This window comes from Emydura macquarii, unplaced genomic scaffold (assembly GCF_026122565.2).
Source record: "Emydura macquarii macquarii isolate MOO-44397 ecotype Brisbane River unplaced genomic scaffold, CSIRO-AGI_Emac_v2 contig_1390, whole genome shotgun sequence".
Lineage (NCBI taxonomy): Eukaryota > Metazoa > Chordata > Testudines > Chelidae > Emydura > Emydura macquarii.
In genome coordinates this window covers 12,091,980-12,118,392 of record NW_027131527.1, presented here as the reverse complement: position 1 = coordinate 12,118,392, position 26,413 = coordinate 12,091,980, and the positions used below count along the sequence as shown (strand labels likewise).

The 26,413-nt window shown below is 41.9% G+C and overlaps 1 protein-coding gene across 1 annotated transcript; it reads left to right on the top strand.

The window, feature by feature from the left end:
* Window positions 1-1,357: 1,357 nt before the first annotated feature.
* On the top strand, window positions 1,358-24,012 carry LOC137156263 (broad substrate specificity ATP-binding cassette transporter ABCG2-like). The gene is made up of 15 exons (XM_067552985.1): window positions 1,358-1,506; window positions 4,381-4,440; window positions 4,864-4,981; window positions 5,490-5,645; window positions 6,661-6,818; window positions 7,241-7,392; window positions 8,639-8,731; window positions 9,267-9,445; window positions 11,640-11,791; window positions 12,222-12,311; window positions 14,264-14,388; window positions 15,324-15,478; window positions 19,510-19,599; window positions 20,674-20,726; window positions 23,865-24,012. The coding sequence occupies exons 1-15, from the start codon at window positions 1,358-1,360 to the stop codon at window positions 24,010-24,012; spliced, it is 1,878 nt and encodes a 625-aa protein (XP_067409086.1).
* Window positions 24,013-26,413: the final 2,401 nt, after the last annotated feature.

The following is a 26,413-nucleotide window of genomic DNA, read 5'->3' as shown; positions in this document are numbered from 1 at the left end:
TACATTGCAACGGGGTCCCTCCCTGTTGTAGAATTAGCAAGGCTCTGCTGGATAAGATGGTCTAACATTTATCCAGCATGTGGGTCGCTGTGTTGAGCACCTCTCCAGATGCCTCCAGTCCTTGCCCCTGGACACGTCTGAATTTGACCCTTACTCCTGCATTTCATTTCCTGAGTTACATTTTTTGTGCAAATGACAAGAAGGAAAGTCCTGGGACAGGATTATCGTTGTGCCCCTTCGGAAATCTCAAACACATACAACCCCCCTCCTCGTGGCCTCCACACACACAGCACAACACACGCGCCACATCACAAGAAGCGGCCCCGGCCTTACTTTGCATCACTCTGAAGTTGCCTAGGATTAAACAGCCTCCAACTAGCAGAGAGCCCAGTAAATTTACTTGGAGACATTCTGCGCCTAAGGAGACCAGAGGCTGCCAAAAGAAAAGGTCAGAATTATAAGCAGTCAGTGCCACCTACTGTCCGAATGGGATTATGACACTCCCTCCCCCACTCCCACTCCTTTGCATACTAATGGCCGTGTAATTTAAGGAGCCATCTGTGCCTCTTTCACCAGTGTGTGTCTGTCTGAAATTCCAGTGCATTATAAAGTTCACAGAGCTTGCCATTTTCTTACTGTTCCTGTCACACACTGAGGCTTTTGCTTCCCACCCTCTACCCCTTCAATTTCAGCCAATGATGGCCTCCCCCTAAGGGTAAAAGTGACTAGGTAACATAAGGGGTAAAGGTTCTCCCCTTTCACCACAGCAGACCAGGGCAGGCTAAGGGTGAAAAGGCAGAGATGTGTGGAGTCTCAAGACTGAAAAAGTCAAAGGCAATGGTGAGATGTTCAGCAGGTAACAATTGGGGTGCATCTTCCCTTGAGGAGGAGGAGGACCCCCTGTTTTTGGTTGTTTCACAAATGATTTTGTTCTACTGTTTATTTTCTACTGTCAAGGTTCCATTAACTGGTGATGTCCCATGTAAACCTACTGGACCAAACTCATTCTTGGTGTAAAGACCAGTGAAGTTTCATTAGAGAAGAATTTGGTTTATTGTATTTTACAGGCTGATAGCATTCATTACCCTGCTGAACATCCCATTGGCTGCACAATTATATTACAGTTTGATCTGAGAAGGACTTTGTCTCTAATAAGATTTTGCAGCACATTTTACAGATAAAAGCAAGATTTCCCAGCGATAGGACAGGGGAAAGTAGAGACAGAGGAAGACAGAAAGTTGGTGGCAAGGACACTGACAAAATATTCTGAGGGTTTGTTTGTTTTTTAAGAGGTTTTTAACGCAAAGGGAAACATCCAGACGTCCCCCCCAATCTGAACTGATCTTCGACTCCAGAGATGGAACTCGCAGATTCTCAGGAAGCTGTTACTCAGCTGAACATTCCCGGGCCAACCCTGGCTTTCCAAAACCTCAGTTATTCTGTCCCCAGCACTAGATCCTTTTTCTCAAAGGAAGGAGAAGAAAAGGAAATTCTCAAAGATGTCAGGTAAAGAATGGTTGGTTCTTCCCTGTAAAGGCATAGCCAGATTAAGGGGTCATGGGGCTCTGGGCCATAGAGAGTTTAGAAATCATAAATATCACAGTATTAAACACCCCATAATGGACAGAGCACAACTGTATTGAATAATATGTTATCTGTCTCAGGATTGTCTATGATGCCTATCACAGCAATATCTGAGCACTGCACAAACATTAACACTCACATTGAGAGTGCTCTAAATGGCAATATTATCATGGCCTCCCTTGGGCTCTGTCTGCTTCTCTGGGTGATTATATATTTTTTCTTTCGGAGGTCTTGTCAAAGAGGGTTATACTCTGCCTGATGTCCTGCAATAAGGTGCTCCTGGAGCTGAAAATGCTCTGTCCCATACACAGGAGAGACAGCCTTATCCTGAGTCAGACTGGTTGACGCCCCCCTGCCTGTGGAGCACAACTGTCTCCGAGTGTCGCAGATAGATGGGTTGTTTGTGAAGCAGCTTGGACCCAGACCACTAAGTGCCTTCTAGATCAGTACTAGTGAGTTAAATTCAGTTTGGAGAGGCTCACACCTGGCTTTGTTGGAGCATGTGCATGCTGCTGCGTGAGCTTCCACTTCTTGGGGGAGTCCTACTCAGGCCCTCTGGCCCTGCTATTATAATTAGCTGGATGCACAGCCTTCCCAGGCAGACCCCCAGCATCACCAGTCAGGTTTCCACAGGGGCAGTGACATTCATAGTACTGTTGGTGTGTCAGTGGTTTTATGAGCAACTTATTGTTGAAAACAAAATGAAATGTTTAATGTTTCTGGGGCCAGTGCAAGCAGGGGGGACTCTCTGTGATCCAACCAAAGCTAGCTCAGGTAAGCAGTAGTGTCCTAGGAATCCTTAATCCTGAGGGAACCACCATTTTACCCTGCAAAAATACCCAGATCCATGACAAACCCAATCTCTCTTTTCCACTGTTTTATCGATCCCCATCTTCACGTCCCTTCATCCATCCCACTGAGGAGCAAGGGACGCCCTTGGGGCTGATCCTTAATTGGCTAGAGGGATCATTGATGAGGAGTACAGGGCACCCCTCACTTAAGAGAAAGAGCATCCCTCTTGAGTGCCTAAGACAAGGGACTCAAATAATAAATAACAAAGTTGTCTGAATTACACTGCCAGCCCCAGCCAGTTTGTGGGACAGCAGGCAGACTGGGAAGTCCACAAAGGTTTTCCTTCATGGCACAACAAAACAGTGACCCCCTTTCCTCCTAATACCAACCATCTGAAGAAGAATCACCATTATGCACCCTCAGCATGCCCTGCCAACCAGGGGATGATGCCAGTACCATTGCACTTATCAATTGCGAGGGGACATTTGTATTGATAGTCGTCATCATTTTCCTCTCCCATCACCCATTACATCTCTTCAGCTGTCCTCCCAGAGCTTCATTGGACCAGACAGCTAGAGACCCCAAGTTATTCCTGGGTCTCCAAGGCACAAAGCTGCAGCTGCCAAATCCCAGGCTTTCAAGAGTAAGTGATAAGTGTGTTAAATCTGAATAGAGTATAAGAAGCTGGCACTGCCCTGGACTCCAAAGTTTAGAAGTATCAAAGGGCAGATTCTGCAGAGAGTGCATGTGCTTTGCTGTCAGATTAACTGATGCCCTCTGAAACTCTGACCAGACTGGTGTGTATACTTTATGAGAGCTGGAATGCCTCCAAGAAAACTCCCTTTATATCAGCTCCTAATATCTGTGCAGTAATCTTAATTGCCAGCATCAGCAGATCAGTTCTGCCTTTGCTTGCGATATGGGAGATCTATGAACAATCACTGGAACCCAAGATTCCAGCTTAGACAGAAGACCTACATGTTTATTATGACCATTATTTACAATTTAGGAACACAAAAGGGTTCCAGCTAAGATCAGGTCCCCATTGTGCTGTGCATTGTCCAGACAGATGAGACAGTCCCTATTTAGAGAGTTTGCAATTTAAATTTAAGATTAGAGGCCAGAATTGGGGGTAACAAACAAATCAAGGGATGGTGGAAGTGGGGTGACAGTAATGTTAACATATTTCTGCAGGCACTAAATGTGTGCACAGTTTGTAGTTTCGGAGGTGTATTTAAGGGGTGAGTTTTGAGCTAAATAATGATATTGGTAACAATAATCCCAGCTCCCCACTCAGTATCACCTGCCAGTGTTATGTAGGATCACAGTAGGAGTGGGTCTCAAGGAAGGAGGGTTTGAAGGAGGCTGGACTAGTGACTTTATGGAATAGTTTCAGGAAGGTGCTTCACAAATAAGGGGAGTCATGGAAGACAGTGTAAAGGTGCATTTGGGAGGCCTTCAGAGTTGGCATAATGAGCAAGAGGGCAACCAACAATACAATAAAGTAAGTGGGTCAAGTGGGGCTAAATTGTGAACAGCCTTAAAGGAAAGAACGAGGAGCTTATATGATGTGTGGAGAAGGGGGAACCTGTGAAGAAATTTAAAGAGGGGGAGGATGTGGTCAGAATGGCAGGCCAGGAAGCTGATTTTAGCAGCAACGGCCTGAGTGGGTATTTTTCTTTGAAAATCACACTAGTTTGATTATATTCATAACTCCACCTCCTGTTCTCAGTTCCCATTTGCAGCTGTTCCACTACAGGTCAAGCCATTACACGAACATCCTCTTGGGTGTTTGTTCCTGCCTTGAGACCAACCCAGTGCACATCACACAGCATGTGCAACCATTCATGCACAGGCCATTCCCAGAGTTTACTTTTCACACCGTGTGTCATAAACCCTGTCTTGTGTCTCATTCCCCTCTTGCCCACTCTGGGTCTCTTTTCATGTGAAAGCATTTCCTAAATAGCATATAATACTTCTCACTTCTAATACTTCTTTTGGCAGTGGCATTATGAAGCCTGGAATGAATGCCATTCTAGGACCAACCGGAAGTGGCAAAACCTCGTAAGTGTGGCTGCGGAAATCAATCCATCTCGTATCAGTTTCGATCTCTCTTGTATTGCCAAGAATGAAAAAGGGACTGAGATTCAATCCCCACCTACCCCAGGACGGGTTGGTATCTGCAGCTCTGGGTGCCGGAACATTGTCAGAGCAGAGTCTGAAGAGTGGATTAATTTCCCTCTCACCACAGGAAAGGGCAGTACCTCTAGGACAAAACTGGTTCCTGAAGGCAATTGCTCAGTTACTTTAGAAAAACAGAGTTGGGAAATCCAAAGCTGAATGAACTTGGAGACTTGGAGGGTGATTTTGTTCACCTGGGCAAAAGGCAGTGCATGCAGGACTGGGCTGGAGGGATCCATTGGTTGGAGTGATATTGAGGAAAGCCCCATACTGAGAAACTGTGTGAAAAGTCACTTTTCTCTTCAGACTCCTTGATGTACTTGCGGGATGGAAGGACCCGAAGGGGCTTAAAAGTGGACAAATCTTCATGGATGGGAAGTCAGTCAACTCTCAGTTTCACCTATGCTCTGCCTACATAATACAGGTGAGTCAGTACAGAATCCACGGTGCCTCCAAGCCTGTGCACGGACCTGTTTGATTTTTCACTGGAATAGTATGCTGAGCCTGACACACAGCAGCAAGGACTCATGATGTCAGTTAATCACTGATGTGTATTCTCCATGGCTGCTCCAGAATATCATTTTAGAATCCCAAAATATCACTTCACGCAGCCATAGCCTCATGATCCTGACATTGCCCAGAGGGAGCCATGGCTCATGTCATCATAGGTGATTTCTCCATTTGGATCATTGTCTTTTCTTTAAGAGACTACAAGCCTCTATCTCCTTCTCCCATTGAGAACTTCTATGGAACCCATTAGATCTCTGTATGCCTCCTGCTGGAAAACCTCAGTGGGTACACTCTATCTGGGAAGACTTCACATTATTATGACAATGTTGATGACACTAGGACCCACTGTGGAGGTCTTTTCACTCAAAGTGCTGGCTGGTTTTCTTAAAGCAAGTGTTTTCTGTTGTTTTGTGCTGCCCTAGGAGGATATTCTGATGGGAACACTCACTGTCCGTGAGAATCTTCAGTTCTCTGCCAGCTTGCGCCTCCCACAGAGCCGGAACAGTGAAGCGGAAAAGCAGCTGAAGGTCAATGCAGTGATACAGGAGCTGGGGCTACAGGAGTGTGCTGACACCAAGGTTACAGTACTATCTTTTTATAAGACAAGGTAGAGGTGACACGTACTCACAATGCCCTTCATTTCAAGGAGTAGCCTCCTTATGTGTGAGCTTGAGCACCTGACAGGACCTTTTTCACACACTAATATGGACAGAGGGCTAGTGATTTGGTGGGTGATTTGAGTTGCACGTATAGATTCTATCCCCCGCATGCACAGGGTGCAACCAGCTTGAACAGAGCACACACGGGTATTTGCTTTTGCAACTTTGCATGTATAATCCACCCTTCTTAGGCCAACAGCAGGGTTTAAATCTGGGTCTTTCAGTAGTAAAACCACTAGCCTCTACCGCCTTAGCTACAGGACTGCGTCTGTCAGCTGGAAGCAGTAGCAGCCTCAAATGTTTCATGTGGGCCAGCCATTAGAGAGGAACAAAGTCCCACAATCTCCTACGGTGGGTTACATATTGGAGATCCAGGGCTCTTCTCCCATTTCTCTCTCTTCCTCCATCCCTCCCTCGCTCTAAGGGGAGAGAGACAGGGAAATGGGATGGGGAGTGGGGAGGGTCCAGTAAGAAAGCAACACTATGCTCTGGTTAGGCTCACAGATCCTGGGTGGTGGGCTTCTTTGGTTTATGGGCAGATCTTGTATGAGACCCATGACTTCTTTGTTTCCAGTCTAATCCCTGGTTAGGATGATCCTGATCCTGGGAAATACAGGACAGTCAGGATTATTTCAATACCAGGTGAATTGTTTGAAATAATTACAAATGGAATTATAAAACAACACTTAGTGAATGTGATATGATAGGGACAAATCAGCATGGCTTCTTGAGCTCAGAATGAGGGGAAAAAGGAAAGGATATAGCTCCCCCTTTTAAAATGTGGGAAGATGATGGAAAGGACCATGAGCACCAACAGCTATATGTTTGCCATGTGTGTCCATCTCAGATCAACCCACTCACTACCTCCTGTATTTAAACTCATCTGCCTCCTCTCTGAGTTTCTTTGCTTTCTTTCCTTTATCTGTGGTATCAGATTGGCACTGAGTTCTTGCGTGGTATCTCAGGGGGTGAGAAGAAGCGGTGCAGCATTGGCGTGGAACTAATCATTGCACCTTCGTTGATATTCCTGGACGAGCCAACTACGGGACTGGATGCCAACACAGCTAATGCCATCATGCAGCTGCTGCACCAGTGAGCCATTCTCTGTTGCTGATGCTCCACTCCGTTAAGATCTTTGGGATTTCATTTTGATATTATCACCCTTTCCATACTCAAGTGGTTTCAAAATGACTTAGCAAATCAACAGGTTATATACAGCAGAGGCACTGCATAAGTATTGAAAATGCAGGCAATATTATGTGCTCAACAAATAATGCATGCAGCCATCTATATTAACACTTGTTTAGAGATAAAGCTATGGTCTGAATACTAAGCTCACACCAGTCTCTCTTTAAATAGTACTCTGGGGCATTTAGTTTCCATCTAGACAGCCCTTAGAGACATAGGCAGAAAATACCTCAATATAGTAGTTCCTCCAAAATACAATTCACATTAAGATCTAAGCTCTAGCCGGCCTGGCACTGTGAAGCACATGTGCTTCTTCTGTTTTGCAGACTCTCCAGGAAAGGAAGAACTGTGATTTTCTCTATTCACCAGCCACGTTATTCCATCTTCCGTCTGTTTGATCATCTAACGCTGATGAACAAGGGAGAAATAATTTATGCAGGACCAGCCGAAGAGTCCACAGGCTATTTCAACAGCATTGGTAGGGGGTGAGACTGTGGCAGGAGGAGGACTGTATTTAAAACTATTGCTGCAGGACAGCTGTAGGGTTTTTGTTAATGGAGCCCTTAAGAGTAGCAGTCAAGGTTTCTAGGAGCACAAACCTAGTGCTAACAAAAGGATGCCCTAGGATCTTGGACAGAAAGACAAGCTGTTGACTATTCAAGGACACCATGGAAAACTGTTTTGATTCAAATCTTAACTGCATCAGCGAACTCACAGTGTACAAAGGCCAACTCCATTGCTTCATGGTATGCTCTATACTGCCATGGAAAAGAGCTGTATTTGATCAGGATTCTAATTCACAAAGACAGCAGAGACTGGGTGTATTTAAGAGATAGTAAATTCAGTGGGGGAAGCAGAGAGGGAAGACAAAAGAATGCTACAGAGGTGCCACAAGGATCCTGAGGAAGTGAAAAGATTGGCACCAATGTGCAGCAACACCTCTAAACTGATCCAAGAAGCAGTGTAGATGGGCCTCAAAGGGAATTCAATGCACACAAGGTTAGAGGAGGTACAGAAGCATGATGCATCAGGAAGACAGACAGGTCCATTTAAAAGCAACAAGAGGTTTATTTCAGCTGCCTTTGTGAGATAGTGTTGACTAGTAAGTTAGTTGGTTAGGAGTGAAGTTGGCTGTGAAGGACTGATCTGTGAGAGGGGCAGGCTGGTTGATGTATTTTAAGAGAAGGCTGGTTTGGCTAAGAAGGTAATTGGTTGCTTAGGATGCTCTGATTAGTCTGACATGAGATTGGTTGATTAGTCTGAATGGTTGTTTTGCTTGCTGGGAAAGGATTAGGTAGTTAGGCTGGATGTAGGGCAGGGCAAAATATTTGTGATGTAATTCAAAACTCTTGAAATGAAAGGTTTTGCATTTTCTTCTGAATTTTTTTAAAGTCCTAGTTCATGTAATTTCACATGTTTTGCATTCAATATCAGGAGCACTTTTGAGTGAAAATAGGTTAATTTAAAACCTCAACGTTTTTTAATTGCATCAAGACAAATTTTCATATTAAAATTTATGAACTTAGATTTTAACAGGTTTTAATGTGCAACTGTCCATTTTCCCAAAAATGTCAAATAAAGCAAAATTTCAGTGCCAAAAAATGTCCTGACATTAAATATAGTATTTTGGATGATATTTAGCAGAGAGTTTTTGTCATTTTCTCACATTGCTAGTTTGGTGTGAAGTTAGCTTTGGTTTTCTCTCATGACATAATATATTTCAGGTTATCAGTGTGAAGCATTCAACAATCCTTTGGACTTCTTCCTGGATGTCATTAGTGGAGAGATTATGCAGTCCCAGCCTAGTCCAGCATTAGGTGAGTGCCATAAAATTCCATTGGTTGAGAAAAAGGGACAGCAGATAGGACAATGCCTTGCAAATCCACTTCAACAAAAAATATATTGGAATTGTAAAACAAATGCTCAGAGCCTGAACAGAACACACTGGTTTCTCCTCAAAATAATTCCTGTTCACATATGGTGCTAATTCCCTTCTACCTCAATCACTTGCCAGTGTTATGCACATACAGATGCAGTTTCAGCATAGCCTTTTAATGCCAGACTTTCCCTTTAGCAAGCAGACATGCCAAGGCATCATCTAATTCATATGCAGATTGCTGTGGTTCTTTTTACTGTTCACTTATGTTTAGACTCATAGATTTTAAGGTCAGAAAGGACCATTATGTTTAAGGGTATGCAAATGGTTACTAGAAAGTTACTAGCATAAAAACGATGGTGTGATCATTAGCTATCTTTGTTGCTCCTCTGGAAGCACTTTCCAAATGCTTTCTAAAGAAAAGTTGGAGCAGGAATGGAAAGTTTTGACTTGGTGCTGTCTCATTTGGTCTGCAGCCTCAATGACAGAGTCCAATTCCCATAGCAGCTCTTGTAGTGACAAGAATCCACTGCCCATCTACTACCACAAGTCCCGCTACTATGAGCAGCTGCAGGAAGAGTTGGAAAACCTACAGTCATTCGAGAGCGATGCCGTTCCACCAAAAACCACCTATGCTACCTCATTCTTCCACCAGGTGAGGGAGAGGGAAGAAGGGAAGGGACTGGAGAGAAGCAGCAGCACAAGTGCAACATAAAAGGCAGTTTTTATCCAGAGGCTTTGTGGATTCACTAAGTCCTCTGCAAGAGACTAATTCACTGTGCAGCAATTCCAGTGAGACATCTGAGACTAAGACTTGCCCCGCTTTTCCTTCCAGCAGCATACATATTCTTGATTTTTGTAACCACATAGGACCAGACCCAGTGACCCTGTGCCCTGGCCAATTAGCAGGTTGTGTGCTGAACAGCTCCACAAAGCCACTGGGAGAAGAAGCCCACTGAGACGCTCTGCCGAGGCACTGAGCTGAAGCAGCTTTGCAAGGCTCCAGTCTTCCCTGCTCTAGGGAATGAAAACCAGAGGATTAACACAGCCGTGGATCCTCAGGATCTACTCCTCCTTACACTGTGCTGTGCAGAGAGACCCAACTGAACTGGGCTGCGAGCCACACTAGATTGACACCCCCCATATCTAACCCCCTTGTGCAGTAGACTGGCGCAGGTTCCACTGCCAGGGAACTTCTACAGCCACAGAGTTGAATTTTTTTCTTAATGAGGAGCCTAACCCTGCTTTTCCTGTAGGAAAGCATATCCCCAGGTACTCACCTGAAAAGGTTCCACTTCAGTATTTTGAGGCTGTGGTATACAGTAAAGAAGCAGCTATTTCTGCTGTCATGTTTGGGAAGGATTTCTATATGCCACCATTCAAAATAAACTGTATAATTAAGGAGCAATTTAAGGCAGGTAAATTGAAAACTTTCTTAAGAATAATATAATGGATGGAACGTCATAAACTTTTTCAGAGATGTATAAATTGTACAATGAACAATTACACTGTACAACGTGAGTCAGACCCTCTGCTTGTATAAACTGGCATCGCTCTGGCAAAGTCAATGCCACTAGGCTGATTTACATCAGCTGAGGATCTCGCTCTGTACATCGAGGGGTTTTATGTTTAACGTCATTGATCTTACAAAGTAACCCAATACACTGCGTGGGCAGGTGATGGAGGGGAGGATTAAAACGAAAGTGAATGTTTGCCTCTGACCATGACTTCCATCTCAGGCACATACAGACAGTCATAAAGAATACCCCACCAAAAGCATGGTGTTGATTTTTTTTTAAATCATAAGAAAAATCAAACACAATCTCTCTCTGATTGAAAACATAATTCTGTGTGAACAAATGACAAGATCTTCATAACTCATTCTGCTGCTATTAACATCTTCTCTGGCATGCACGGATGTAACCAATTTCTAACCGTTACACATATCATCCCCCCAAAATGACATATCTAAAAGGAGGTTTTAAAATCCTAACTAAGTATCAGAAAATGAAGTATTAGAAATCGAATATCTTAAAAAAAAAAAACTTACCGTATTCTGCAGTAATAATCCAGAACACTGCAGTTTACAGTTTCTATGGTGCACTGAACTACTGCTGAAGATGGCTGAAGTATTTTTAAGTAAGACTAGATACTAGGAGGCACATAAGTAAATAATGTATGCTCTAGGGCATTGAGTGGTGTGGGATTGTCCCTGAGTAAAGGTGAACGGACAATTGCTGCAAGCAATGGGGAGACAGTTTCACTGACATTTGCCTGTCTCTGGTTTAGAAGCCATCTTCAGGCAGGTAAGATCATTGCTAAACTTTTCCAGAAGATGGTATTTCCACTAGAGACAGGCTCCCTAGCTACAGCTTGCATATAAATCCTCAATGGGAGCCAGGGAAATCCTACTACTTCATTTCAAAGAGTTCATCTCTCTGCATTCTGAGCTTTTTGCCTCAGGCCTGGCAGGATATTGCTATACAGCTGCCATGCAAGATGTGTGGGTTTGAGTCCTAGTTCCAGTCTCTTAGGGCAGGCACAGCTCGGAAGGGCTCAAGCTTGCTCAGTGTCTGAGGGTGAGGTTGAGCATCATTTCACTCAAGAGAAATCCTTGTGGATGATTGAAGAGTGGAGTTGAAAGGGAATTGCAACTAGTTTTCTTTGCTAGGATGGATGGTAGCTGCAAAATGCCATTTTGATCCTGGAGAAAGCAAGGAAAACCAAAGGAAATTTCAGGACTCAAAACAGGGATGTAAAGACTCCACAACAAACAATCAAGTCCAATGGACTGGCCTGGGATATCGCAAGGGAGGAGATTTAATTTATGTGCATGTCTTTTCCCTTAGTTGTATGTTGTGAGCAATCGCAACGTGAAGAACATCCTGAGGAATCCTCAGACATCCATTGGTCAGCTGCTTTTGGGCACTTTCTTCTCTGTGGTGGTGGGGCTCATTTTCTACCAAGTACCTGCTACTCTGCCTGAAGCCTTTCAGAACAGGTGAGACGAAAAAACAGAATCCTTAGTCCCTTCCTCCAGCTTGTAGACTGAGGGAGGATGGATGGATAGATGAAAGGAGTGACGCATTTACAAAATACATGGAGATGAAGACAAGTTTCTTTCAACTAGCGAGCAAGTGAGCATAATACCCGGTAGCACCAAAGGGGTTATGAGAGGGAACCTTATATGGAACCAAAAGCTGCTGAAGACATTAAAGAATATTCCCAGTGGGAAGAACAGTCACAGACTCCAAACTTTCCCACCTGTAATTTAACACTTACCTTGATGATAATGTGATTCCCAAACCTAGCTTCCAAGACAGTGTAATGTGAGAGCATTAAGAAGCATGAGAGAACTCTCTGCCCTTTGTGTACAGGTCCAGCAGAGAGGTCCAAATAAATCTCTTTTCCTTTTCCTCCCTTCTCTGCAGGTTGGGAGCTTTCTTCTTCCTGGTCATCAATCAGATCTTCGGGAATCTGTCTGCAGTGGAGCTCTTCATCAATGAACGAAAACTCTTCATGTGAGTAACTCTAAAACCCCTTCAAATCAAAATGCTGGAAACAGGCAGAAACCTTGCCTGCTACAAATCTACCCACTGCCACAGAACTGTGCTCCAAGAATTTAATTTTAATTTTAAAATCAGTTTAGCCCTTACAGTTGCAAAGAAAAGCTTTGAGATGTGAATTGTATGTACACCGATGCACTTTTCTTCCTGAATCTGCAGACAAGCCAACTGAAATAGCATCTTCAAGAAGTATGAAATTTTCTGAAGCTTAATAATTACAATGTAATGTCAGCATTGTTAACTATTTCACTGGTAATCTTTACAGTGAAGCATTCAGTGAGTGTGTTTATCCATCACTGTTGGATTCATTGGCTGATAGTGGGGCAGGAGGCAGCTGGTTACTGATAAGGACTCCTGGACTGGAGGAGTAGGACGTCGAGCTGTCCCAAAATTTCAAATAATCTCTACATCTGTCTAAAAAATGAAGAGAACAAGACAATGCATCCCCACCCCCAATGCCAAAAGCCTGAAATGCCTTGTAGATGTCAGATCAAAAACTATCTCCAATGCCTTCCCAAGATGCCAAAAGCCCCATCTGTTCCCTGTCCTGTTACCAAAAATCTCCAGCTTCTTCCAACAGCTTTTACAACACAGTTATGCATTTTCAATACCAACATCAGCAGCACCTTAAAATCTGAAAATCAGGGGCAGCATAAAATGAATTGATTTTGACATCAAAATAAAAATGACACAGGAATCATGAATAGATTGTATTATTTATTTTCAGGTTTCACTCATTAAAAAAATTGTTCACTTTTTTTAAACCTTGCCACAGAATGTCCAGATTTCCACACTGGAACACCTCAAAAATAAGGATGCCTTGCTGCAGAATTTAGGTCCAGCTGGGCCTTAGAAATGGGCAGTAGATCATATATCTGAGAAAGTCTGGCTCAGCTTCCAACATTAAACTGCTCAGTATTATTTCAAAACAAATACAACCATAGCCAATTGAAATCTAGACATGCAAATACAGGCACACTCTGTTCAGTAAGTCACAATATAGCACACAAATAGCATCTACAGACATGCCAGGTAATAGTGGAGAGAAGTGAATGCACACATTTCAGAAAGAAAGGAATGAATACAGGAAAGGTAAAGTTTCTACATCCCACTCTGGAGAGACCAAGAGGAGGGGAAAAAGGAATTTGATATTTGAGGAAAGCGAGGACTTGAGAGAGAGAGAGAGACAGACTGTGTGTGTGTTTGGGGCAAGTTCATGTAAGAATTTAAGATCTAATCCTATATAATTGAAATCAATGAGAGTAAGACAGAACCCTGCCTTGAATAGGAGATATTGTATTACTGGATTCTGAAGTAGACAGGAAGGTTGAAGCTGGAGAAGATTTCTGCAGGCCAGCCTGATGTTTTCCCATTTGTAGATATGGATGAAGAGATTGGCCACCACATTTTGGACAAACTGAAATTTGGGTCAGAGGAAAACTATCGAAGGAGGAAGTTACAAGTATTAAGACTCGAGGAGATACAGCCATGTAAGAGAGTTTCATCAGAGAAGTCAGGATAGCATCGTATATGTGGGAGCTGTTTTAGATGTGGTAGGCAGATTTACAGACCAGGAAGAAGTGGGAGGCAGAAATAGTATAAGATGAAGTTAAATGCATATGTTCCTGAAAGTAATGGTAAATGAGAGAGATGTATCAGGGATGAAAATGAAGGTGATGGAGTTTTGTTTCAGAATGTTGTGCTAATTATGTACTAATTATTTAATGGAATATCTGTTTGGAGATGAAGAAAGTCCTGATGGAGGTGGAAGTTGATGAAATTGCTGGAGAGAGGATCAAGGAAAGGAATGAAATGCTAAAGTGGCTATAGCATTAAATATAATAAATATAGCTATTATAGCTATTTTGATTTTTTAATGTTTTTATTTATTACATACATTTTTCCAGTCATGAAAGCTCCAGGGGATACTATAGGACCTCAGCATATTTTCTGGCCAAGGTGTTTGCTGATCTGATTCCCAATCGTATCATCCCTTTGTTGATGTTTTCTGCCATATCATACTTCATGATGGGTAAGTACTGAATTTCCTTTAGCTCAGCACTTCTTTGAGGAAATGATTCAGGATAAAAACCAGCATGGGAAAATGCCACAAAAACACTGGGGTAATACCCAACCCCAGCAAGACTGAAATGTCATACTGCACAGATTTCTGTGGTGATAGTACTTTGTTATTCATTGTGGAGTTATATTACATTGCTCATAATCAGAGGTAAATACCTCTTTCCTTATGTACAAAATTTGTATCAAACTTCACTGTATGCCTCTATTACCATTGTTCTTTCCCCCAAAAATGAGACACCCCCCTCCCCCCAGCACACACACACAAAATCTTCTTCTTTCTCATATATCACTAGCTGTGACTCCAGTTGTTTGAGTTTTAACAAAGCAGTGCTGTAACAGTTCCAGACAGGACTCCAGCAGTGTGACCTTCTAGTGTTTCCCCTTAGCTTAGGGAACAGTGCAGGAAAATCAATCAGAGTGTCTCAATGATATTTGAGACACGTGAAGAGTTAAACAAACCCACACAGCCAAAATGCTAATTTTAGCATGATTATGGACTAGGATGAAAACAGGTCTGGCTTTCCAGTAAATAAAAAAATATTGAGGGGTGCACTCTAACTCTTTAGGGAGTAAATATGGCACTCATAGCCCCACCCTGCAAATACCTCATGGATCCAGTGAGCTTTGTCATAACTATGCCCAAAATATCAAGCAAAATTCTAGTACGGGAAATTTCTCACATTGTCCTGGAAGTACTGTATATGCTATGGATCCTCCAGCACTTCCTCATTGCAATTCTTGTTATGAGGCTCATAATTCCTGAAAATGCCAAGTTGGATTCCTGTAGTGGGAACCATGTTATACTGTAGCAATTACATGGCTATGCCTGTTATGGATCCAAACCTTCTCACAGTACTGTCACTTTCTCTCTATCACTATTCACAGGTCTGAAACAGGATGCAGGATCTTTCTTCCTGTATGTTCTTTCCCTCAGCCTGACAAATCTGGCAGCCGTCAGCATGGCCTTCCTGGTGAGCGCCAGTGTCAGCACCTTTGCCGTCGCTAACATCTTAATCGCACTGCCCTTCGTCTTCATGATGGTGAGAACCTTTTATCTACTCAAGGACAGCCTTGCAGGATAGACAGAGCCTACTAGAATCAGAGATGGGCTTAAACCTCACCATTCAGTTCAGATCAGGATTTCAAATATCCCAAATTGTAGAGGTGCTCAACTCTGAGGCTTTGGTTTGGGTCACTACTGGAATGCTCTGGGAAGGTGCATTTTTCTGTATTTGTGACAGAAGAAAGCAAGATACAGAGCAACTGTAGCTATAAACAATGTGTTATTAGTACATCTGGTCTAAGGAAAGAGGTTTGGCCTGGTCTGGTGTGAACACAAGCCAGTCAATCAGCAATCCCTGAGTTCTAATCGTGCCTCTGCACCTGTCATGCTCCTGCACCAGATATGGACTGGATCCTAGAGCTTGCTTATAAACATGTGTTGATCATAAGATCCTTTGCCACTCTGCCAGGTATGTTTGAAGTTAGCGCAAATAAGATACAGCACAACCCATTTATCCCATATAATTGGGACCATGGCCAGATCGGATAATCAAAAATTTGGATAATCCAGAGAATGGGAACATGTGAGGCTGCAGCACCATCTCGTGTCCACAGGAGAGATCACCTGCTTCTGGGCCTGTGTGCACTGGTTGTTCAATTAATATGGAGAGCTTTATAATGGCGGGTCAGATAAACGGGATTTGAATGTATTTTATACACAGCACCACCTAGTGGCTGAACAGTATAATATAGTTCAGTATTCCATTACATCGCCCTCTTTAAGTTCTACATTCTTACCGTTTACAATATTTACACTATCACATTTTCTTTGAAGTTCAGTACGTATTGGTCTGTTAAGCATCTCTGAATCATACTGGTTTTCTAATTAGATGACCTGTATGTGTAACAACTTGGTCATTTGGCTGTCCATTAGTTTCAACAACAGGCTGTGACTGGTTTGGAATCCTTGAGTATTCTTCTTCTTGTTCTGCATCTGCCATCTGTAGAGTTTGCTCTGTTGATTGCTCTTTCTGAGGAATAAACTGTAGATGTTGATGGTCTCTGTTGTCCATTGTCAGTCTCGATCGCACATGATCTGGGCACTGGATTCTTTTTTCTTTATGACAGCTGGAGCTGTTCATCCTTTTTCTCGATTCAACTTGACATGAACACAGTCACCAGGTTCTAGACCCAGTAGTTCTCTAACTGAATGGTGTCTGTTGTATGAGTGTTCATAAACTTTTTTATAGCCTTTTTATCTGATTTGGCTATTCTCTTCATATCTGGCCACTTCAGAGATAGGATCTTTTCCAAAACTGGGACAGTATTATGAGCTATCTTCTCGTCAGGTTTTGTGCTGGACTATATCCAGTAGCCATTATTGGTGTTGATCTGTAATTCAGAAGAGCAAGGACTGGATCTTCCTGCTGTAGGATTTTCTTGGCTATCTGTGCAGCTCTCTCTGCCTCTCCACTCACTTGCAGGTAATGTGGGCTGTTAGTAATACAATCAAAGTCATATTTCATTCAGAATTCACTTAACTTCTGCTGCAGTGAACTGTCATCCATTGTCTGTCACTAGTTGTTCTGGAATACTGAAATGAGCAAAAGTGCACTTCAGTTTCTTCATAAATACTGCAAAATGTTATATCTTTCAAGTACATTATTTCCATGTACCTGGAAAAATTGCCCATTATAACCAGATAATGATGTCCTCTGAATTTGCACAAATCTGCAGCTAGTTTATTTCGAGGTCTCTCTGTTTGGAGTGTTTGTACACTGTATAGTTCAGTATTGTCTCAAGTTGATATGTACTGGATCTCCTTTCAAAAGTCCCATATCATCAGATCCTCCAGCAGGTTCTTCCACATTTCTCACTGGGCTCATCAAGGCTGCCACACAGCAGCTGAGAAGGTTGTTGGTCACGTGTATTCTGAATGCATAACTTTTGTCTTTATAAGTTGTTTCTATGGTGAACTGTGCCATGCAGTTCAGAATACTTTCCAGGGCTAGTCAGAGCTGTATCAGGTGACTTCAGCTCTGGGAGGGGTTGAAGGTGATTGTACTTTCTTTCTGAGATGACTCACTGTGACTTCAGCTCCAGAATTAGTTTTAAAGTCAATAGCTTTGCCATGAATATTAAATTTTACTCTGCACACAGGCTCTATATCACAAGTGATAGATCCCAGAAACAATGGCTCTTGACTGTCTGTAAAATGAGTCAACTCCGTGACTGCTTTAGTGTGGCAAACAGCTGCAAAATGTCTGTATTTCATGGATGTATTTTAGTATGTATCTCTGGCTGGACACGTATCATCTCTTGGGATATGACTTTTTCCACATCTTGTGCATATAGGCTGGAATTTGTCCCTCTTAGCCTGCAAGTTCTCTCTCCTTTCCTCTGGGGTTTTATGGTAAAGACTTTTAGCACTCAAATGTCTGACAAACTTGAAAAACCTGAAACTGGCTTAGAAACTGTAAACAATTTTCTCTGTTTTATTGTTTCATCATTTCAGACTGTTTTGCTATTTCAATAGCTGTGGTTAGGGTTACATTTCTCTTTAAATGTAGCTCCTGTGAAAGGTTTTTTTCTGTTAACCCAATAATCAGCCTGTCTCTGATATTTTCATGTGGTACATTCCCATAATCACAGTTTTCAGCCAATGTATGCAGAGCTCTTATAAAACATTTAACATTTTCCCCTAGTTTTTGAATTCTCTAGTGAAAACATGCTCTTTCATAAACAAAATTTCTCTGAGGTATAAAGTATGCATTAAATATAGCCAGAACCCTTTCATATTCGTTTTTGTGGTTGTCTTCAGTAAAGTCAAAGGATTTAAAGATATGCTCTGCCTGTTTCCCCATTACATAAAGATGATACCTGTATATCTCCAGTTTCTTTGTGCAGCTGTGTAGCAATACGAAATCTTGCAAAATATTGTTTCCAGTCTGTCCATTCTGAAGGTTTGTCAAAGCTGAAGTTCTTTGGGGCATTGAAGAATGGCATGTTAATGAGCTCCTGAAACTTTTGTTGCTTTGTTCCTTCTGTTTCTGTTCTTAGTTTACTCCTCACACAATGTCACATTCCTGTATCAGATATGGGCTGGTTACAGAGCTTGCATATACACACCAGATGTGCATCATAAGATCCTTTAATGCTTTGCCAGGTATGGCTGAGGTTAACTTAAATAAGGTTTTTTCACACAGCACCATCTAGTGGCTGAACAGTTATAATATAATTTAGCAGTCCATTACAGCATCTACTACTGTGATCTTAACAAAGCCACAGAGTCTGTGCCCCAGTTTTTCCACTTGTAAATGAGGTTAATCCTTACCTATTTCAAAAGGATGATTTGAAATCTATTTATTAAATATTTGCTAGTCAGTTTAAAAATTGAAAACCTTAGAGACATTTTAACTTCATAAACAAATAGTATAAAGAATATTTATATTTGTATTCCATGTCCTGAGTAACAATGGAATGGTATTTTATCCTCCTCACTGGGATGTACAATTAGAAGAGGCTTCAGTCCATGCTTAAATGGTCTTTTTGTATTTTTTATTATAATACACTGCACAATACAAATGACATGTAGCCACTGGAGATGCCTAAAAACACTATATTCTAAAACAACTAGAGACATTTCTTATGAAAAAGTAGTTACTGAGCACACATATTAGCCACTGTTCTAAGCTAATCATTTTAAATTAAATTTACTAGTATTAGAAAGTTCTAGTGAGCTTTAGGAACAAATAGTGTAAAAAAATTTACAAAACAATATGTAACTAATAAATATAGTAGTAATCTTAAACTAGATTTTTTTATTAACACAGAAACTGAATAAACATCCTTAGAATTGTTATTTCCCTACTCAGAATACAGTGGATAGGAACACCATTTATTTGATCAAAATTATTTCCCTGTTCTCCCTTTCATGAATGAGAGCTCTTATTTGAGTCAAGATGTCTGGTACTGAGAAACAACTCCCAAGAATTTATGGGGACAAAATGTGACCTACCAGATAGTTTATAATGTGTTCTACATTGTTTTATTGCATTGTCTCTTACAGGTCTTTGGTGGATTCCTTGTAAACCTGAATTCCATGCTGAGCTGGCTGTCCTGGATCAAATGGATCAGCATCTTCCATTATGGAATGAATGTGAGTCACAGCCCTTACGGGGAAGATTTGGCAAAGTGCAAAACAGCAAATTCAGAAGTAAAGTGAACTTCATCACCTAATAGTACAAAATCCCTGAGCCTTGCTGCCACCTCCCTTCTCATGTCTGTTCATGAGCTCTTAGTGATTACCAGTATAGAATAACCTGATTAAACCATGTTCTAATAAAACAAAAAATCATCCAGTCTACTTTTGCCCACATGCTTTCTGAAGAGGTCCTAGAAGCCCATCCGTGTGACCAAGAAGGTGCCGACCATCTGCTCTGTTTGTCTGAAGGACAACATCTGTAAATCTGCATGTCTGTCTCTCACTTTGTAAACTTGGTACCGTGTTTTGTCACAGACGATATTCATCAGAGGTAAAGGAAACAATCAGTGAAAATATTAATTTTGCAATAGATACTAAGCACACATGCACATTCACAAGCTATGCCAGAACATGACCTTTACTATGGTCTTATACTAAAACACACTTTATAAGAAGTCTGCCCTAAACATAATTCAGAAACCATGGCACCATCTACTGGCAGAATCTAAAATTGGTGCAGCACAATAATCACTATTTTCTTTTCAATGAAGATTGATTAAATTCCTGCTTCTGGGGCTAAGAATAAACATTTCCATAAATGTTTACAATGAGATTTGCAGGAACAAAAGCCCGTGGTTGAATTTGTTGTCTTTTCATTCCTGTTCAGACTTAGGAATCTCTTCTCCCTCTTTTGCTATTTTTTCTGCTGTTTTCTGCTTTGCTTTTATAAGAAACACGTAGCCTCACCTCTTCCCTGCTCTGCCTCAACTTAGCTCCAAACATCTTGTTACCATGGAGACTCTCCAATGCTAGTTAAAGACACCAAGATCCCAGGTGTCAGGTCATCATGGCCACACTGCACTTCCCTAATTGCTGAACAGAGTGTCCCAGTATGGAAAAGGTTGAGAACTGATGCCAGAGCTGAACATTTCATGTTTCTGGGGAGGCACTGCTGTTCTTGGTATAGTTTCTTCATCTGCCATTTCCTAACGGATTGGATTTTTTTAAATACATGTTTCCTATTTTTAGGCCCTGACCATCAACGAGCTCAAAGGAGCAGTTTTCCATTTGAATTCTACCACGTAAGTACTCACTCTGCCCGCCAACCACCAAAAACAACAGAGCTGATGGAAGGTAGAGGCTGCAATATTTGACACACTTTACCATAAGGATACATGCAAGGATTCAATTTATAGAATATTTTTCGATAGACAGCAGCCTGACATACCACACAGCTACCCAACGGAGCAGAAACAGGGGGCCATAATGTGATATCTGTCAAAAGAGAAGCTGCCATATCAGATACACACACAGAGAGCCAACCACTGAAAATGTTGAGCCAATGTTAGTAACAGGCAGAACAGTACACAAGATTATTCTGTAATAAATATTACACAAACCCCATTAGGGGAGCTGCATTAGTCATTCCAATACATAATAATATTCTTCTTCCAAAATCACTAATTTCACCATTTTAAAAATGTTCTTTTAACACAAAGTGTGATGCATAAATGGTACATAATGCTTTAGCAACATTTCTTCACATACCAGTATGTATAACCTTAAATGCTGCATTAATACAAACAGCACCAAGAGTGAGATTTTCAGAAGTGCCCAAAAGACTTGAATGTTTTTCTGAATCTCACCCAATCCGTATAATCTAAAATGATTTAAAATGTGTAGGTGGATGTCTCTAGCTAGTTGAGTAGTGTTTGTTTGATTCCATATATGCAATATTTTTACCCTGCTGAAGTATGTTAGTGAGTGCAGTGTCTCCAGTGAGTTCTTACTCCCTTCACCCAAGGTGGTGAATCTAAATATCTCGAGATTTCTCTATTGTAAACCAGCAAGCATGGCAATAAAAAGGTCATTGTAATTACTAGGTTAGAATTTGGTTTTGGCTTTTCCTCATGCAGATAACCTGCACCTCTATACCAAATTTAGTCAGGACAGATGCAGGATACAGGCACTTTCAGAAAACAGAGAACATGGATATCACTGAGGTCATCTATCAAGAATTATAGGGTGTGACCCATCCGTACCTAAGGTAGACCACCTGAAAATGCCAAAGTCAGGGCAGCAAAAGGAGAGCAGATTCTCCCAAACTGGTGGGTGACACTGAAGTCAGACCTCCCAGACACAAACAATGTTTCTGATTCCCACACTTGTTATCAAGAAGCTAAAACAAAACACACACAGCCCCCTTTACTGCATTTCAGTTTCTGCCTCCCAATCAGCCACTGGATCCAGTAAAGAGATAAGTTATTTAAAACTCTATGCTTTTTACCAAAAAGGTTCTCCTGACCCCAAAGGGTCAGACACAGTACCAGATCAATATAAGTTTGGATCTTACCCAAAATACCACACTGCCAGCCAATCCTTTAGTAACTAAAACTAAAGGTTTCCTTTTATAATAAAGAAAAAAAACTATAAGAGAAATGTTAAATGACTAAAGCAATCACATACATACAAATGATTTGAAAGTCCATATATATCAGGTTTTCAGTAGAATTGTGGCGTCTGCAGGCTTGTATAATCCCTCTGGTGTACATCCAGTACCTGGAGGGATCTCAGTCCTTTGTTTCACAGCTTCAGTTGTAGATGAGTAGTTGATCCAGAGGTAGGTGAAGACTGAAGACAAAATCGTTGTGGTGCAGCTGCCTTTTATGTCCCATGGCCTTTGCCATGCTGCATTGCTGCTTGTGGAAATTTATAGAAATAAGATGGCATCCAAGGTCACATGAGTAAGTCCTGGTGACTCATCAGGTGTAGCCCCAGCTTCTCTCCCGGAGCCCATTGTACCTGTGAGTTTCCTTAATGGGCCATTAAGCAGTTTATTGCTGCTGCCATCCTGTCTGGGGAGTTGCCCAGAAATACAGCACAAATTGAAATACAGATACAGCAAACATATCCATAACTTCCTATGCAAACATGACACATACAAATAAACAATATCATCACACTTAGCAAATTATAACCTTTCTAATGGTACCTGACATGGCCTATCTCATATGAATTATTGCAATTTTGAAATATTGATGTTAAATATCATAAATGGTCCCCCTAATCCAGCCAAAGTCACACAGGACATTTTTAGACCAGAGAAATACACTGGGGCATTACATGTGGCATTTTTAGGCAACACAGGAGGCATATAGCAAGGGAACAAGATCATACTAAGCATTTATGGAACTTAGGGCACTGACAGGACGCACATGGGACCCCGCAGAAGTTCATGCATGATGGGCTCACAGGAAGTTCATAGTGGGATGTTACAGGAGCACATGTATTACAGTTAAAGTACTTATAGGCACTTAATGGCTCACCTGGGGACTCACAGAGTCACATCATCAGTACTTAGAAGGGCACATTATAGGAACTAATGGACAGGACACATAATACACCCTTACACGAGTTTTATAGGGATGGCCGTAAGTGCTTGAGAAAACACCAACTGCTACCTGTAGAATTACAGGATACACAGGGGTACATGATAGGCCCATTAAAAACCAGTAGAGTGTCCTATTAATAAGGACATCTCATTTATTTAGAAGAACCTGATTTATTTGTCAAGGGTCTTCTAGGCATTTGAACATGGAGTACATCTTTTCATCCAGGGAGCATTAAGGTGAGTGAGTCAAGGTTAGCAAGCGTCCTTAAGAGCAAATGCATCATCTCCATAACGTGCCTTATCTACTGCAGCCCACTAAGCAGGTGACTTCCCCGCAGTTGCTTCCAAGCAACTGTAAAATAAAGAGAAGCTGGCACTCTCTGAATGAAGCACTGCAGTGCTTCACTACAGGGTTTACCATAGAGCTAGGTATTGCAGGTTAATGCACTCCATTTTTTACTAATTAGCACCTAATATGACTAATGACACAGATTAAAAGAGCTAATGAGTTTGATATTCTCCAGATAGCCTCCAGGAGATAGCCTTTGTCCAGGAGAGGTGCAGGGCAGGATCACTGTGCATCGACAGAGCTATATGCAGTTCAGAGACTGGAATATTTGAAGTGACAATCTTGCAGGTCAGGACCTAGCTGCATTAGCAAAGTTGTGGGAAAGGAACAGAGGGAAAGACACACAGTGTCCTCCTGTGCTACATCTGGTGATAATCAGTAATTTCTCCCCCATCACCACTAAAACTTATCATAGTAACATTTACAATAAAAACATTTGTTTTGTTTGAACAGTGCCAAACATGTGTCTTTTTGTTGCAGGGTCCCTGGAGAGATGTACTTGGAGCAGCAAGGCATCAACTACAGCACCTGGGGCTTGTGGGAGAATGAGGTTGCTCTCCTGTGCTTGTCACTTGTGTTCCTCTTCTTTGGCTACATCCAGCTATTAAGAGTCAACCGCTGGAAGTAAACTGGGCAATTTCCAGTAATCATCCACCAGGGCAGCAGCCATGCAGAGTTCGCCTTGGCCCTTTCTATCACTATATTCTTCTAGCAGATTTCAGACATCTCCTGATTTCTGCAGTTCTTCCCTTCAATCACCAGAAGGCTGTTAATGAAAAGTTAATTTGACCAAGACTGACAGACTGGAAAGTGTCAACACGTGTGCAAAAACTTTCATTATATAAAAATGTGTTTTACCTTTTAATGTAGAAAATGGTCAGACACTCTCATAACATGCATGGCCCATAATAATCAGCTAATCTCTCACACACAGCCTGGTGAACAGAGGTCAGGATAGCTTTCTGCTAAAACACAGCACAAGCCCCAAATTATCTTTCGCTACCAATAATCATTCTTTCTTTTCCATTCCTACTACACAAATTCTTGACCATACTTTGGTCATTGCTTGTTTTGACTACCCATCCCACATCTTAACTCATCACTATCTATGCAAAATATCCCAATCATGCTGGTCTCACCTACCTCTTCAGAACTCTGTGCTGGCGGTGCTGCTGGCAGACCAGGTGCAGCTCACACCAAGGCCCCCATGCCTCAGTCGAATACTGACAAACACGTAGCAGAAATCTGTCTGGCTCACCTATGTGTTTATATTGTTAAAACAGATATTAGAGTTTAGTGTTTAGACTTTATAGAATGCTTGTGAGTTGCTGCCTGCACTAATCTCACTTAAAACATCTGTATCCCATATTATAAGGCAGTGAGTGGCTATCAACCTTTCCAGACTACTGTACCCCTTTCAGGAGTCTGAAGCCCAAACCCCATCACCTGGGGCCCAAGCCTGAGCCCTGCTGCCTGGGGCCGAAGCTTTGTAACTGCCCTACTTCTCACCCCCTAATGCCAGCCCAGCACTTGCTATACCCCTAAATCCATTCCGTAGCCTCCCCAAGGTTTGCGACCCCATAGGTTGAAAAACACTGCTCTAGATAAGTTCACATACCCCTGGAAGACCTCTGTGTACCTCCAGTGGTGCACATACCCCTGGCTGAGAACCACTGTGGTAAGGTAATATTTTAGCATTCGCACTGTAAGCCTTTGTAACTGTGTAAATCAAGAGACACAAGAGAGACTAGTGTGAAATGCCAGTCTCCAACAGAAGTTGTTATGTCCTCCCCAACAAGGAAGGCTCATCAACACCAGGCAGACTAGAGTGGAACATTAAAGAGGACAACATGCTTTGTTGTTTACTCTCCTCCTATCCATGAAGATGAGTCTTGCAAGTGAATTCTTCCCAGCAGTGAGTTTGCAGTTCAAAGCAGAATGGGGGAAGGGAATAAAACAAGGAAGAACTGTATCTCATTGCTCCTTGGACCCCAGGGGCAAGGTCTCTAGTCATAACCAAGGGATCCTCAGCTGCTTAGCCCGAGTTAGCCCTAGAGGACAAATAGAGCTTGTTTATTATAAAATCTTCTATTACGTTTTGAAATTTAAAATTGGAACTCAATTATCTGTATATAAGTTTACCTGCTTTATCCATGTAAATAACTCTTTAATTTGCTTTTTCTGTATAATAAATCTGTGTATAGTTTATTATGGAATCGGCTACAAGCGTTGTCTTTGGTATAAGATCTAAGGTGCAGCTGACCTGGGATAAGTGACTGGCCCTTTGGGACTGGAAATATTGCTGATTCGTGGTGTAAGAGACCATCTATCACAAAGGCAAGCTTGTTTAGATGACAAGATAGATCGGAGTACCCAAAAGAACTGCCTGTGACCCCATGTTAAGGCTGTCATAGTGCCTGAGAAGTTTACACTTGATAATTAGTTGGTGAAATCTAGAGTATAGAACTCATAATTAATTTGGAGTTTGTGCACTGGTTCTTAACAGTCTGCCCTGAGGTTGGTACTCATGCTCTTGAGTCACTGCAAGACAGTCTGACATTGGCTCCTTCTCACTTTCTACAATAAGTTCAAGATTTATGTCTTCATGTTCAAGATCATGCACAGTTCTGCCCCACCTACATCACAGCTCTCACTTCCTCCTACTCTTGCATTGTTTTCCACTTCCTGCAACAAACATATACTTTGCCTAAGTCCCTCCAACAGACCCTTTTTTATCCTCCACCAATACTCATCTTGACTCCTTTTTTCAAATGTCCCCTTCATTTACAATTCCTTCTCTCTCTTTATTCAAATCCTTCTTTAAAACACACCTTTTCCCCTTAAACTTATCAAAGATGACCTATCACAGAAGGAAGTGTGCATCTCAGAAGAATATCCAGAAAAACTTTCTGGCACTGAGATGTATAAAGCTGTGGAATAGTCAGAAATATTTAATACTGGGCAGGACACAGCTCTAGAAAAATGTACTGTAGGGATGACCCTGCACTGATCCAGATTAGACGAGATGA

Coding starts and splice junctions, on each gene's coding strand:
- LOC137156263 (XM_067552985.1), top strand. CDS start 1,358: ATGGAACTCGCAGATTCTCAGGAAGCTGTTACTCAGCTGAACATTCCC. Junction 4,441..4,863: donor ACCGGAAGTGGCAAAACCTC/GTAAGTGTGGCT, acceptor TTTTCTCTTCAG/ACTCCTTGATGTACTTGCGG. Junction 14,389..15,323: donor CATATCATACTTCATGATGG/GTAAGTACTGAA, acceptor CACTATTCACAG/GTCTGAAACAGGATGCAGGA.